We start from the raw sequence: 16,730 nt of genomic DNA, 5'->3' as shown, positions 1-16,730 counted from the left end.
AAAGATACATTCAAGAAAAAAGTCAAGTGAAGAAGGACCAGTGCCCTCAAAAAAGGTTCTTTGCTGGGCACAGTGATTCATGCCTATAATCCTAGCACTTTGGGAGGCCAAGGTGGGCAGATCACCTGAGATCAAGAGTTCGAGACCAGCCTGGCCAACGTGGCGAAACCCCGTCTCTAATAAAAATACAAAAAAAAATTAGCCAGGTGTGGTGGCACACGTCTGTAATTCCTGAAGCAAGAGAATGGCTTGAGGTGGGAGGTGGAGGTTGCAGTGAGCCAAGATCGCACCACTGCACTCCAGCCTGGGAGACAGAATGAGACTCCGTCTCAAAAACAAAAAAATGAAAAACAACATAAAAGGTGGGGGGGGGGGCTCTTCTCTTCCCCTCAGCCTAAATATCCAGTCACCAGATTCTATCTCATCTCTCTCTAATATTTCCCTCATGTTGGACCACCATGGCCTAATTTCCAACACTGGGATTACCGCCACAGCTTCCCACCTGGCCTTCTGCTTCCAGTGTTGACTCCTCTGTCCCTTCTTTGCAGGAAAAAACAATTTTCCGAATATGCAAACCTGGTCATATCACTTTTCTGCTTTGCTTTTCGCTGAAGCACTCCGGATGAAGGCTGAGTTCTTTAGAGAGGCCTGAGGAACACTTTGGCTTAAGGGATCAACACCACCTCTTTACCCACGGTTTCATTTGGTCACGTGCAATTACATTATTCCTGAAAAAGCATACTCTCTTCTCTCTTATGATTCCACGACCTCATAGATGCTATTCTCTCTGTCTGGAGAGCCTTCTCAACTTGTCTACTTGACACAATACTTCTCATTAAGATTCACCAAGACCCGGACAGCTGAACGATTCTACCATTGACTTATCCTACCTGGTGTAAGGGGTCTTTTCTCTCTCTCTGTTATACCTTACAAATACCCCAATGATCTAACCTTACTGCTTAGATTATTCTGTTACATACTGGCCTAAGAACTAAACGGAAGCACCCAAGAACAGGGCCTGGCCTGCTTTTTCGTGTCTCTGGCAGAGTGCTTGCAACTTTATAGAGTCACAAAATCAATTAATTAAATAACACACAGTTTCAGCCTCAATAAATAAATGACTACAAATCTAGTAAGTCAATATTTTTTCTTATAACTTTGTAACTGAGGAATAAAAACAAAAACAGGAGAATGAACAAATAACGACTTAGCCCTATGACACCTGCTGGCACAAAATGACTCATCCTCTGTATTTCGGAAAATATTTCCATAAACAGAATCAACATAGTTGTTCTATGGAAGTGTTTCCAAAACGGGGGCCTGAGTCAAAATCTAGCCCACAATAAATTTAGTTTAATACATGTAATATTTTTATAATGTATTGCCACCTCAAAAATCAGGGTGATCAACATAAAATCTAGACTTTTGGCAAGTTATGAGAAATAATGGAGGGTTTGATAATGCTGGACCCACATTTTCTCACAACAGCATCACAAAGAGCTTCATGAGCAGCTAAGTCATGCCTGTCTCCTTCAAATGGGCACAGGATCTCCCAGGCCCTGTTACCATTGCTGCCAGCCCTTACCACACTTGCATTTTACATGCCAGATATTCATGATTTTGTAGGCCCCAGAAAAACCTCTGCAGATATAATTTTAGTTTACAAAATAAACCAACTGCAGACATTGACAATAAGAGCGTAAGTGTAATCGGACTAAGAGCCATGGCTCTTGCACACCATCTCAATCCATGTTTCAGAGAGGTCGACTTACCTTAAAGTCTCTTGTCTAGGTTATCAGACGATTTCTTCAACTCACTCTCTAGATTGCTATTTATGACATCAAATTTAGATTGGACAAGAGAAGACAAGTTACATCTCAAAAACCAAAATGAAATCATAACCTATGATGACTGCACTCTGAAATGTATTAGACACGTCCAGTTGCTTCAAGGCAATGCTTGTTATAGACACTTCTCACGTCAGCTGTCAAGTGTGGCTTTCATCTTAAGACTGACCTTGGACCGTGGAGGTGCTCGGATGTACCACTTGCAATCAACAGCCTCGCTAGCAGTAGCTTTGCCTTCCTTCATAATTTGTATAGATTCCACAATTCCTTCGGAACCGCCCATCTCAAACTCACACACTAAATAACAAAATGCCAAACAAACACAAAAATGGAGCTTGAATAATAAACCAAAAGTGTATTTCATAGCAGAAAACAAAGTCTTCTGAACAGTATTAAATATCTATTTTACCAACCTGGTAATGGTTTCAAAACTCCAAGGTCCTTAAAGTCAGGATCTTAAAAATTGAGAAAAAGACAATTAGTCCCATTCTACATGTATTACTTACAGTGAGTTTAAGTTATATATCATTAAATTCTCCAGAAATCTGCCTTAAAAAACACATTAGGGGAAAGTAAATGATTAAATAAAAAGTGCATAATGATGCTGGGACTGAAGTGTTAATTCAGTATTACTACAAGGTTTTTCTCCATACGAAAGACACGATTTAAATTTTTTTTCTAATGCCATTCCTGCCTCTAATTTTCAAATAAAAATCTTACTCATTACCTATAACTCCATAGGTAGAATAATTAAATTAGTCATATTATCTATCCTCTATAACAGGAGAATAGAAGTTTTTGTAAAAGGTATCCACAGGTAATTCAAGGTTTGAGGCAATTTCCCTTTGTTCTAGATGCTATCCTCTTTTCTGATTCAAAATATTCTGTAAAGTGTAGTAACACAGTTTTTAACTAGAATATCTGAAGCACAAATTAAGATGTAAAATCTAGAACTCCTCTCCTTTGGCTGACTGAACAATCCTGTTTTCATCAAATCTTTCTCTGCAACATTTCATACTATGCTAACTTTCAAAGCATTCCTCAGTATTCTAGTTTGTCAACTCAACACCCACTCTCCCCGTCTTCCTCGCAGTCAAGCCCAGGCCCAGCCACCTGTCCTCTGCTAATTTATGTATTTCAGGGGAAGCCTGCTGTGTCACGAGTCTAAGATGTTTTCTAACGGTGAAAAGGCAAATTGGGGGTCTCTTTCTTGCTCCTGGAATTGATTTTGAGGTAGGTATGCAGCCAGTGAAATATAAAGATGAGCCTTTGAGAGAGCTTCTGAGAAAGTTTTCCTCATAATAGAGACAAGGTGTATACCATTTTTCTGGCTCTCTTGCAGTCATGCTTGTATCGGAAGTCGTGGAATCATGCATTAGCCAACTTTCAATGTTGAAGGTGTTAATATAATACAAGGCTAACTGTGATGAAGAGCATAATGACTATGAGTCATTAATGATGTCACTGAGACACTGTATTATCTTATTTGATGCACATATGTTCCTATTTTTAAATAACTTTTAATTTTTAATTATTACAAGTACATAGTCATTGTATATATTTATGGAGTAACTTATTCTGGAGTTGCATTTCTCCAAGATTTATAGTTTTTTTCCATTTGACAAGTAAAAATTGTTACGTTTATGGTGTATAATGTGATGTTTTGATACGTGATGGTTTGATATATGTGTACATTGTCGAATGGCTAAATTCGACAGATATTTATGTAAGATATATATCTTACATAATGTACATATTTATATATTTATGTAAGATATGTAAGATAATTCACATGTCTTACCTCATGTATCTATCATTTTCTTGCATAGTGAGAACACTTAAAATCTACATTCTGGCAATTTTCAAGTATATTATAGGATATATTGTTATTAACTACAGCTACCATGGTGATCTCTTGAACTTATTATTCTTCCTGCCTACCTGAAATTGGGCTTTTTGCTTTTTGAATAATACACGTCCTTGTAGCCCTTGCCACTTTGAGTTGAGGTTTCTTTGACTTATGAGTGGGTGAAGGCATCAATGACTATATGTTAAAGGAACTTGGCATACAATTTAAAAGATGACTGGGAAATGCATTTGTTCTTACTACCATGGCATCAGCTGTAAGTAACAATCTTTTAGAGTTAGAAACATTGCTCAACAACAATTCAGGACTGCAATATAAAAAGTAACATTCTTTCTGGAAGAGATTAGTTCTGGATATTACCACTATGTGTGCTAATACGTATGTGGGTATCTAAGTGCGTTTCTTTGTATGTCTGTGTGCCTGGATATGCAAACCCTGTAACTACAGGCTGATTGTTAGTTTAGTTATCTTCATTAAAGGTTTTGTTGTTGTTGTTGTTTGTTTCCTGCTTTGTCAAACAGTTACATGAACTGATCTGTTGAAACTGAGAGGCTTGGATTGGCCATGCTACAATCTGATCATATGAACTATTTAGACTTATTTTACTACAGACCCTATTAGAAAGTGTTAATAAGTTTTGAAACAAGTTACAGATTCCTTTGCAAAGCTGTTTTGAAAATAGGTTTTTTTTTTTTTTTGAGATGGAGTCTGGCTCTGTCACCCAGGCTGGAGTGCAGTGGCGCAATCTCGGCTCACTGCAAGCTCCGCCTCCCGGGTTCACGCCATTCTCCTGCCTCAGCCTCCCAAGCAGCTGGGACTACAGGCGCCCACCACCACGCCTGGCTAATTTTTTGTATTTTTAGTAGAGACGGGGTTTCACCGTGATCTCCATCTCCTGACCTCGTGATCTGCCCACCTTGGCCTCCCAAAGTGCTGGGATTACAGGCGTGAGCCACCGTGCCCGGCCGAAAATAGACCTTAAAAAATCTTTTTAGAAAAAAAGGAAAAAAAACTGTAAGCAATTTCCATTTAAAGAATAGGGACATCATAGATCATTTGGAACAAGATACTTCCTAGTAGAAATTTGTTTCTTCATCAATAGATATATAGTTATTATTTCAATAAATATTTATGTAACACCTACTGTGTAATAAAAGCTATGTTTTGCATAGCACTGCTAAAATTGGTTGTTTTCATCAAGCAGTTTCATTGGTATTGACAAGATCCCCCATATCTTCCTTATTTTTCCATCAACCTTCATGACCTGTTATCTAGACTTTTTGTTATTCATTGTATCCTTCTTACTATTAAGAATAATGCTTAATTATATTCATAATTAATACTCATTATCTCCTTCTTGATCAGAACGTTTCAGCCTTCCGTGCCTGTTTCTACAATTTTTGTGGAATGTAGTTGATACTCTATTTTCTAGTTTGAGGGCTAACATTTGTCATTTTTATAACTCATGCCAGGCAATGTAGAGAGAAACGCCAGTTCTGAGAACTGAAAATTTATTTTTGTCTTTGTATTAATAGTGATAGCACTGATAGTTTAAAAAACAAAACTTTAGGAAAAAATGTTTTTGCAATTCCACTTGTATTAATATCACAATAATAGATGGGCCATATGACCTGTGAAAACAAACCAATAAGCAATATTCTTTTTTAAAAACAGCCTAAATTGAATTTAAGATTATAAAGATTGATTGGCCAAGGTTGTTTGTGGGCGAGGACATGAATTATTAGGCAGATGCACGATAAAGTTGGACTTAGTAACTAGTCTTCTACTCTGGATCTATCCCTCAGTCTGTTCTCTACTTAGCAACCTAAATAAACTATTACACATGTAAATCAAATCGTGGAACTCTCCTGGTTTTCCACTGCCCTTAGAGTAAGACCACCAATCTTTATAATGCATCTTAACACCCTGTGAGTTCTTGACCTTGGTCTCTGGCTCCATGCTGCTGGTTCCACTCTCTTCTCTCTGATCACATTCCCCTATTTCTCATACACCCCAGGCTGTTCCTCTCCTCTGTATCAGGAACTTGTTGTTTTGTCTCTCTGCAATACCTTTCTCCTGGCTTTGGAGAGCTGGGTCTTTCTCATTCTTTGGTTTTTGGCTCTAATATTATATTCTCAGAAATGCCTTCCTTGACAATCCTCTCTAAAATAGCAATGTCCCTAATTTTACTTCCCTCATGTTATTACAATTTACAATTATTTAACTATTTGTCTGTTTATTTTTTTACTAACCATCTACTTCCACTGCTCCATAATCAAGAACTTCTGTAAGGATGGGTTCACCAACCAGCTGTGGGCCACACAGCAGGAAATGAGCAGAGGCAGGATAGCAAAGGAAGCATCAACTGTATTTACAGCAGCTTCCCATGGCTCATATCACCACCTGAGCTCCTCCTCCTGTAAGGTCAGCAGTGGCATTAAATTCTCATAGGAGCTTCAATCCTATAGTGAAATGTGCATGCAAGGGATTTAGGGTGCATGCTCCTTATGAGAGTCTAATGCCTGATGATCTGGGGTAGTGATGCCAGCACTGGGGAGCAGCTGGAAATACAGATTAACATTAGCAAAGAAGTTTGACTCCACAGAGACCATAATAAATCAATCACTTCCAGATGCATATTAAAACCCTATCAGTGAGTGGCAAGTGACGAGTGGCATCTGGTGGCAGGCTTTGTAGTGGCAAGTGAGTTGATGCACTTCAGTTGTACAGCTGCATCTGGTGGCAGGCTTTAAGTCAAAATCTGCCACTTATTTTAGTCCACATGTGGCACACTCACTATTTTAATACTTCCATCCATGCCTCTTTCCCACACTGCACACTTGTCTCAGTCACAGTTTTGGTAAGCCCACAAGCTAAGCCCAGCCAAAATGGGTAAAAAACAAATGTCATCGGAGGGCTTCTTTGAAAAGGGTTAAAGACCCAATGATGAGACAGCAGAATACACTAAGATTGCCAACAAAAAGAAAGCTGCACCTAAAGAGAATACCAAGAGTCCTACTTAAATTACAGGTTCATTGCAACAGATGGTTCACATTCTCCAAGACCATTCTGTACAATGTGTGGTGACCAGTTATCCAAGGAAGCCATGAAACCTTCAAAACTGCTTTGCCACATAGTGACCAAGCACCTTTCATTAAAAGACACAACTTCAGAGTTTTTTAAAAGAAAACAAAAACATAAAGAACAGAAGCAATTGTTGAAAACCATCACTTCATCAAATGTGTCTGCACTGAGAGCATCATTCTTAGTGGCTAACTTCATTGCTAAAGCTAAGAAGCCCTTTATTATTATTGGTGAAGAGTTGATCCTGCCTGCTGCTAAGGACATCTGTCATGAACTTTTAGGAGAGGCTGCAGTTCAAAAGACAGCTACTTTCAGCTAGCACCATAACTAGATGAACTGATGAAATGGCAGAAGTTACTGATGCATCATTGTCAGGATTAATGAGTCACCATGGTATGCAATCTGGGATGACAAGTCTACCAGTACTGACAACGAGGCAACAATATCTGTTTCTGTGTGGTGTATTTTTCAAGAGGATGTGCATGAGGATATGTTATGTGCACTTTTATTGCCAACCAACATCACAGCTAGAGAACCGTTCAAGTCTTTGAACGATTACATATCAGGAAAACCGCATTAGTCATTTTGTGTCCGTATACTCATGAATGGAGTTGCTGCCATGACTGGACAGCTTTCTGGTTTCCCTACCTTGGTCAAAGGTAGGGAATGTGAGTCTATGCACTGTGTCAGCCATACAGAAATGCTGTGCTGGCTAGCCAAAACATGTCATGTGTCCTTAACATTTTTCAGGATGTGATTAAAACTATCAACCACATTAAAGTACATGCCCTTAACTCACACCTGCTTGCGCAGCTCTGAGGAGTTGGATGCTGAACACACGTCTTCTCTTACACACAGAAGTGAGATGGCTTTCCCAATGTAGATCACTGGCCAGAGTTTTTTAGTTAAGAGGGCAACTCCAGAGATTTCTTGTAGACAAATAGTCTCCCTGGCAACACATTTCAGTTAACACAGATTCAGTTGCAAAACTTGCTTACTTGTGTGACATATTCAACCTGCTCAACAAACTCAATCTGTCACTTCAGGGGAGAACAACAACTGTGTTCAAGTCAGCAAATAAAGTGACTGCATTCAAAGCCAAACTGGAATTATGGGGGTGATGAGTACAATGGAATTTCTGACATCTTTCAAACATTAGCAAAGATTTTGAAAGAGATGGAGCCAGGGCCTTCTTTCCCACATCTGGTGCATGAGCACCCACCTCAGCTTTCAGAAGAACTTGAGCGTTACTTCCCAACCAAAAAAGACCCCGGAACTGGGAAGGAATGGATCTGTGACCCATTTGCGAATAAGCCAGGTGAATCGACTTTAGCCATGCTAGAAGAGGATCAAGTGCCCGATATTGCAAATGATGGTGACTTTAAAAGTGTGTTTGAGACTTCAAATCTCCATACATGCTGGATTAAAGTCAAGGCAGAATATCCTGAGATTGCCACAGAATGCACTGAAAAGCCTGCTTCCATTTCCTACATCCTATCTTTGTGAAGCAGGGTTTTCTGCAGCGACAGTAACCGAAACGAGATCACGGAGTAGACTGGACATAAGCAACGCACTTCTGATGCCACTATCTCCCATTAACCCCAAGACCGTCTAGTTGCAGAAAACAGGCTCAGGGCTCCCAGTGATTCTACATTATGGTGAGTTGTATAATTATTTCATTATATATTACTATGTAATAATAATAGAAATAAAGTGCACAATAAATGTAACGCACTTGAATCATCCTGCAACCATACCCCGCCCCGGCACGTGGAAAAACTGTCTTCCACAAAACTGGTCCCTGCTGCTAAAAATGTGCTATAAGGGACTTTGTGTCTCTTGAGCCTCTCTATCCAGGACCTAGAACAGTGCTTGGGCATAATAAGTGATCATACTCAGTACTGAATTTAACACGTCTCTTCCTGTAAATAATACAATTACTTTACCCCAACTTGATTTTATTATATGTTGATATAATTGCAAGGCTTATACTTAACACTTTTCCAATCCACAGGTTCTCACAGTAAATGTATCACATTAGACACTCTATTAGAGAGTGGCCTCATGTTTAACTAGCCTCTCCCTTTTTCTTTCTAGGTTCACATCTAGACTATGTTTCCCAGCCTCCCTTGCAATTGTATGTGGCCATGGAAGTGAACTCTGGCAAATAAATGCAGACAAAGTTAATTTTACTCACAGGCGGGGTGCCTACAATCTTCTTTAAAAAATTCCTACAGACTCTGTCTTTCTTCCATGGCCTACCTCAAAAGCCATGCATTGGAAGTGCGAAACTCCATCAGCCTCATTTTATAAATGAGTATGTGGAGCACAGATGCATTTTCCTTCTCTCTGATTAGACTTTTCCTCAGTAAATAATATACTCCAACTATGTGAAATTACTGAAGTTTTTTAAAATGTTGTTGCAACTATTATTCTATGAGCTCAGGAGCGTTCCTTTATCCAAAGGTCACTATTTTCATAATAATACTAAAAATCTATTTGTCTTTTTGCACTCTCATTTTCTCAAAAATATATGGAAGAGTTTTCCAGATACTACATGACATGGCGTTAACACTACTATGACTAATAAAGTATGTGAATGTATTTTCAAATATTCTAAGTTTAGGGTGTAAATAACGTACATTTTCAGAGATTAGCTTAGTTTGTTCTCAGTGATTTTACTGGATACTTACTGGCTATTTTCAGTTCTTTTTTTTTTTTTTTTTGAGACGGAGTCTCGCTCTGTCACCCAGGCTGGAGTGTAGTGGCGCAATCTCGGCTCACTGCAAGCTCCGCCTCCCGGGTTCTTCACGCCATTCTCCTGCCTCAGCCTCTCCGAGTAGCTGGGACTACAGGCACCCGCCACCACGCCCGGCTAATTTTTTTGTATTTTTAATAGAGACAGGGTTTCACCGTGGTCTCGATCTCCTGACCTCGTGACCCGCCTGCCTCGGCCTCCCAAAGTGCTGGGATTACAAGCGTGAGCCACTGCGCCCGGCCCTATTTTCAGTTCCTAATACAATCCCAGTAACCCGATTTTCGTCCAATACAATGTTATTTTTAAACTTCAAAATGTTTACTGAGGTTACATGGAAGCACAGTAAGAATTAAGTAAGTTTGCTGCTTTATTTTGTAAATCTATTTACTTATCTATCTAATTTGAAACCTTTTATAAATATTTAAATTTTACCTAGATATATAACAATTCTACGGCTTAGTGATATTTCCTCTTAAATAAAAGAAAATATAGTTATACCATATTTTTCTTATGGTGAAGGATGGACATCTGTCTTAGAAAGGGGAGATTAAAAGACTCACTGTCTCCACCACAGTCACACCATCTATTTCTAAATTATGAAAAAAGAAGAAACTGACATTTCAAACAGGTTTCTTATGGAAGGGAAGAATCTATTCCAAATAAAATCAAACAAACCTGTAAATAAAAATGAAAATATGAGAAAATGTATCTTTTCCTCCACTTTATAGATGTTAATAATTTAATAGGACTTAGAAAAACAGGCATTTTTGAATGATTTTATTCTGAAAGTGTGATTGAAGCATTGAGAAAATAAGAATTCTAAAAAGAAAACAAAAACAAAAACAGTGTATTTTAAACATAGACATCATTAGCTCTTTAAAAGTCAAATGTCACTTTTCAAACTCAAAATAGTGAACTCACTGAAATGTCTCACAAGTTCTCGACCTTGGTCGAGAAGCTCACAGGAGGCTAATAAAACCATTTACACCCGCCATTGCTGAATGCTTACTGGATGAAAAGTCGATAAAGAAACCAGGACACTGCCACCTTCCCATCACACAGTAACTTGCTGATTAAAGTTTCAGCTTAGACAAGAAGACAGAGTTAATGCCTTGTCTGGAGAATTTTACTTTTGTCTAAAAAATGAATGGATGTACAAACTTCTCTGGGCTTCCTTAGTTTGCTTGAATTCGATGAATGTCAGCATGGGCCAACGATCAAGGATCATCTTTTATGTGAATGCTTGACAACAAATGGAAGTAGTGTTGAAATATTCAAATTTTTGGTTAACTTTCAAATCCTGTGGTTTATACTGGGACATCCGGGTTGACATTTGCATTGATGGTGCAAAAACAGTGGTGGATAGAACTGCTGGTGTCTTAGCAATGAATCAGGACTGTGGCACCAAATCTTAGCAGCTAGTATTCACTGCATAATTCACTGCCATGCAATTGCACAGCAGGAAAACAAAAAAGAATTTTACTCAAAATCATCATGATGAAGTATTAAAAACAATTATTTAGATTCTGAAGTCTAGAGTAACTGTTTTAATATTCTGTAAGAGGAAATGTTAAGTACAGATAAGGCACTTTTGCTGCAGACGGAATTGTTTCCTGTTTTTCTTAAGAACAAGCACCTTGTAGTTGTTCCAATTGTGTGAGTTACTCATTTCTTTCATGGAGCATCATTTCTGCTTGAAAAGCATATTACAGTTGTTTAGATTTGGATATTTGGCAGACATTTTCTTGAAAATGAACAAAATGAATCTGTTGATTTTTAAGAAAAACAACTGACAATATTTGTTGCCAATGATAAAATTCAAGTTTCAAGGGAAGGAGATGCATTTGCTAGAGTGCACTTGACAGCTTCCCAACACTGAGAGAATTTTTAAATGAGATTGTTGTTGATGTGAACAAATATGACTTTTGATTTGTGTCAACATTTAGCAGTCCTGCATAATAGTAATCCAGTAACTGCCAAATAAACAATGCATGAAGTTAAACAAGCATGCATGTGGAACAGAGCCCTTTGAAGAGGAAAATACACTAATGGATGTTAATGTAACAGAATACAAAGAAATTCATCAATACAGTCTGATATTCCCTGTTGCAACTAACCTTTAAGAAGCTATCACTTGTTGGGCTATGGTGTAGTATAAAAGAATAATCACCACTCCCTGAAAAGGCTCTTAAAATACTCTCCTGGCCAGGAGCTGTGGCTCATGCCTTTAATCCCAGCACTCTGGGAGGCTGAGGCAGGCAGATCACCTGAGGTTGGAGTTCAAGACCAGCCTGACGAACATGGAGAAACCTCATCTTTACTAAAAATACAGAATTAAGTCACGTGTGGTGGCACATGCCCATAATCCCAGCTACTCGGGAGGCTGCGGCAGGATAATTGCTTGAACCCAGGAGGTTGAGGTTGCAGTCAGCCGAGATCACACCATTGCACTCCAGCCTGGGCAACAAGAGCGGAACTCCGCACCAAAAAAAAAAAAAAAAAAAAAAAAAGATACTCTTTCCTGCTGTTCCAACTACATATATATCTCTGTTAGACTGGGTTCTCTTCATCTACTTCCACCATAATAAGACATCATAACAGATTTAATGAATAAGCAGGGGTGATAATCCACCATAATAAACCTGACACTAGATTTGCAAAAATGTAAATAATGCCATTCTTCTAATTAATATTTTAATATTCATTAATACCTTCATATTAATTTATATTTTAATATAGTATGCTATTTATCTTAACACATTATTGGTTTATTGGTATAATTTGAATATTACTTAATAAATAGCTATTTAAAATATACTCGGCTTAAATGGTTAATATAATAAATATTGAATGATACAGCCAATAAGCCAAGCATTTTGAGTTCTTCAATAATTCTTAGGAGAGGAAAGGAGTTTTGAGACTAAAAAGCTGCAGAACGTCTGCCCCGACCAACCTTATCTTTGTATCTTGGGTACCTTCTTCTAACAGAACTCTAAATTACAATTTAATAGCCAGGCTTGCACGATGTATTTATTTCATAATCCAATGAAATTTCACACTGCTAGTCACATTGCATATGAACTTTCTGGAAACTACTGTTAACTGATTAGATTATAACTGAATCACATCAGAGGCCTCCTCGTTTTATAAATGAAAGAAATAGGGAATTGACAACTTTAGAAAAATGCAACTTATTTTGATCTAAGACCTAAATAGCTTCAGTGCTGTCTCTAGAACTTTGAACCAATCATTCCGTATTTCTGAGTCTTATTTTCCTTAACTGAAATAAGAATGTTGTTGGTTTAGGTTTTTACAACTCATGTATGCCATTATATCACAGAATACAGTGGTATTCCCAGAACAGGTCATGAGCACACATCATTTCCTGACCAGGTGAAACGACTATGTTTACAAACCTTCTGATTATAAAAATCAGCTTTGATACTGTGATACTTTCAACGCACAGCTCGACTACCTAACAGGATAGTCTTAGAAAACAATAGTTTTCCCCATATTTCCACAATCTCGGACATCCTGAATTATGTCATTCATCCTTATTATTCTCTTCTTACTGACAAACAGACACTGAAACTGGCATCAAATAAAATCTTTACTAATTTCCTAAGTTACCTAACAATCTCTATTATTTGTATTGGCTTTGAATAACTGGCCAGAATTTTTAAATTGTCTCAACTGTTGCATTTTTATCAAATAAATGATAAGTAAAATGTGGAAAAACTAAAGCCATGTTACAGTGTTGTTCATAAACCTCAAAAATCTAATGAGCTAACATGCAGCACCAATATTTAACTGCAAACCATTTATTAATTGGCCATAGAAAAATGAATCCAGTATTTTGATAGAAATTAGTATTTATGCCACAAAAGAGAATGCAGACTTGAGAATCAATTTATATTTTTAAGCACTCCACTATAATCTTCAAGAATTTTCCTATAATACAAACTAAAATACAAATCAATCAAATTTTTATGAGACAGACTTCTCAAATATTCTACACAAATGAAAAGAATACAAGTTTGAAATGTATCTACATGACTAAAAGGTTTTTTTGTTTTCTCATTTTAATTTCTTATTTTCATTTAGTTAGATCTACGAAAATAGCTAATACCATTGCAATAATTAATATGTACCAGATATTATTTTAATTACTTTAAATATGGTAAATCCTTTATTCCTTAACATTGTATGAGGTAGATAACAGTGCTATGCTTGTTTTATAGCTGAGGAAAACAGGCAGCACAGAGAGATTAAGTAACTAGCCTAAGAATACAGCTGTAAATGGTAGGGCTTGAAATCAGAATTAGGCAGTCGACCTCCAGATTTCCATATTGTCACATTCTATTTGAATTCATTACAGACTTGTAAATGCTAAGAATGTCATCTGGTCTACTGGGCCTGTCTGGACTCTCCATGTGGCTGTTCTTCTTTCTCTCTTGAATTGGGAGTGACGTAACCTAAATCAATTTTATATATAAAACAGATAAAATATAATTTTTTTGGCATGGGAAAAACATGTTTGAGTACGATGTTGGAGCTATGGTTAAAAACACAAATATGTTCAAAATGTTTCAAAAATAAATTTCAAAGATCAAGATCCATGTAAGTAAATCTTTTTCATTTGTCCTACAGAGGAATAAACTAGAGCTGTGTGTTGAAAGCTAATGATGAGATGTGCTAAACGCTGCCATAGGAAACAAGTATTTGTGTATGTTTTGTGGGGGGTGGTATGGTAGACGACATTACTTACGATGTCCTTTTCACCCTGAAGCCCAGTAATTCTGTGATTAGTTCTTCTAAGCATATGATTATATTTGGGTTCAAGCAAGTTGGTCAAATTTACAAACCCTACGGTTAATGTTCAATGACCAATCACTTTATTTTAGGTTTACTGATGGATTGGGTGTGGGAAGTGAAGGAGAAAACAATCAAGGACAATGTTTAGTTTTCTCATTTCCATCAACAAAGACTCCATGAGCTAGGAAGTTATTCAACTTCCCACTCTCAACCTATAAGCTCATCTAGATCCACTGTCATTACTACCTATCTACCAACAATTTCTCTGTCTAAATCGAATTCTCCACCTACCGTATGCATTTTCTAATCACTCCTATGCATAGTAGTTGGCACATCAATCATCTTCCTCCAATTCTGAAAAATTTATCTCTCTAAATCTAATTTTCCACCTATCTTCTGGATTTTCTAATCACTCCTACTCATAGTAGTTAGAACATCAATTATCTTCCTAAAATTTTTAACCTACCTTCTATTAGCTACATCCTTTCAGACAATAAATCTGCTCAAGTCCCTTCTTAGCTAATAACACAACACAAACTCCTCCTTCACCTTGCTTTCCACTGTCCACTCACTCTTCCTTGTTCTCATTCAATTCCCAGATGACTGACTTCCATTTCTTACACCTGAGATCCATAATCAATCTTCACATCCACATCTCCTACTCATTTTTGAAAGTCCCATCATGTTTGTGTACACATCTTTATTGAAACAATGTTTAACTTGAAACTAACCACACCCTTCAATGGTGACATTCTTATTTCCATCCTTCCATACTTGTCTGCAACAGGTGTTGGACCCCTTGCTTTTTACTCAAGGTTGAAAACCAGAGTGTTTGTAGTTTTTGAAATCATTTGAACAAACTTTAAGTGCCATTTTAAATATCAATGGCAAAAAAAATCTAACAGCAGAGTATAAAATAGCTTGCATAATCATATTGTTTTAATACTTTGATTTAATTCACTCTTGTCTAGAAGTATAAAACTCATATCACCATGTTTTAAACTTCTTTTAAAGGTATACTCTTTTCTCTAAGTATGGGGTTGGCAATTATAGCTTCTCTTTTTGAGTCTGTCTACCTAATGGTTTTCACGTGGGCACAGAGTATATATAAACCGACTTTCTTTTCTAGTTTAACATAAATTTTATTCATATATAAATTTAAGAAACCAAAACTTACAAGATTTATAGGAAGAAAATTTTCAAGCCCTTTAAAATATTATTGATATGTGCTGGGCTTGTAAAGTTTTTTGTTCCCTTATTTTATTTATTTAGTTGTAATTTGAAGTTTCCTCATGGTTCTTGTATTCACATTTTTAAGCAAATTGAGAAAACATAACGCTTATAACACGAGTACACAGAAGTTGGATTTTGTTTGTGTTCACATTAAGTAGGCTTTTACAATGTTTACTTTAGATAGATAGTAACAAGGCAATACTACTGTTCTACAGAGAAAATACACATTTACTAAACATAATCATAGAAAGATGTGGGGGATAGAGTGAAGAAGAAATCAGCAGATGATCAAAAATGGGCAGAAACAGAACAATGAAGACAAACACACACACACACACACACACACCCCTATATTGTCCAAATACTGGAGTTTGCACATTTGAATTAGCTGTCATAGAGTAAGTTTTATTATTCTTGTTGTTGTTGTTGCTGTTGCTGTTGTTGTTTCTGTCCAAGGGCAACCAGGGAAGTTCTTGATTGGTTATTAGCAATATCCCTGCCCCTTAATTCTCTCAGAATGCCCTTATTTGCTCATCCTAAGTCACACAAAGAATACATGAGCCCATCTCCTGAGCCATCTTTTTCATTAGAACTGGTTTAATAGGGCATTTCTTGTTGGAAGAAATGTGGTGCCAGTGCTATTAGTGAATAAAACGCCTTCATTATTATCCTCTTTTCTCAATTATGCCACATTCACTGTTTTCCCACTATCAATTCCAGCTTATTGATAAGCACAGAAACCACTGGCAATTAATCAGGGGAAGGGAGAAACTGCAGGCTACAGAAGGTTCTGGAGCTGATGCCAAGCCAGGTGATACTGGACTGGGGCTAAGCTTTTATGCCCAGAAAAGTGAGAGGAAGACATAACTTCTCCTGAGAGCTACATGAGTGTCTAGCAATAACGAACTGCAGTCTTTGGGACCCAGGCGTGACATAGGTTGCAGAGGAGGAAAATGCCATCTCTGATACACACAGGTTGGAAGCAGTGGTGGCACTGCAGGTGTGTGTGTGTGTGTGTGTGTGTGTGTGTGGTGAGGAGATGGCATTAATCTCACGTTGTCCTCTTCCGTCCCATTTATGCCACTGTAAACTGAATAAATGGTATCAATGAAAATCAAGAAGCAAA

The 16,730-nt window shown here is 37.4% G+C and overlaps 1 protein-coding gene across 12 annotated transcripts in view; it reads right to left on the bottom strand.

Annotated features, from left to right (window-relative positions):
- The window catches only part of NETO1 (neuropilin and tolloid like 1), a 127,401-nt gene that overhangs the window by 50,839 nt on the left and 59,832 nt on the right, over positions 1-16,730 (bottom strand). For 10 of the 12 annotated variants that reach the window (XR_008660663.2, XR_008660654.2, XR_008660658.2 and 7 more), the window contains exons 5-6: positions 2,261-2,302; positions 2,017-2,144 (exon numbers count right to left, since the gene is read on the bottom strand). The exons of 1 other annotated variant lie outside the window; for it this stretch is intronic. Coding sequence is in view for 8 of the 11 variants with exons in the window: in XM_055296576.2 (XP_055152551.1) it covers positions 2,017-2,144; positions 2,261-2,302 (170 nt within the window). In the remaining 3 variants the exon portion in view is untranslated. Of the gene's footprint in view, positions 1-2,016; positions 2,145-2,260; positions 2,303-7,694; positions 7,748-16,730 lie in introns of those variants that run through there. One more of the 12 variants, XM_063636352.1, reaches the window with a different exon arrangement.

The sequence above is a fragment of the Symphalangus syndactylus genome, chromosome 1, assembly GCF_028878055.3.
Source record: "Symphalangus syndactylus isolate Jambi chromosome 1, NHGRI_mSymSyn1-v2.1_pri, whole genome shotgun sequence".
Taxonomy (NCBI): Eukaryota; Metazoa; Chordata; class Mammalia; order Primates; family Hylobatidae; genus Symphalangus; species Symphalangus syndactylus.
This window is presented reverse-complemented; position numbering and strand designations above follow the sequence as displayed.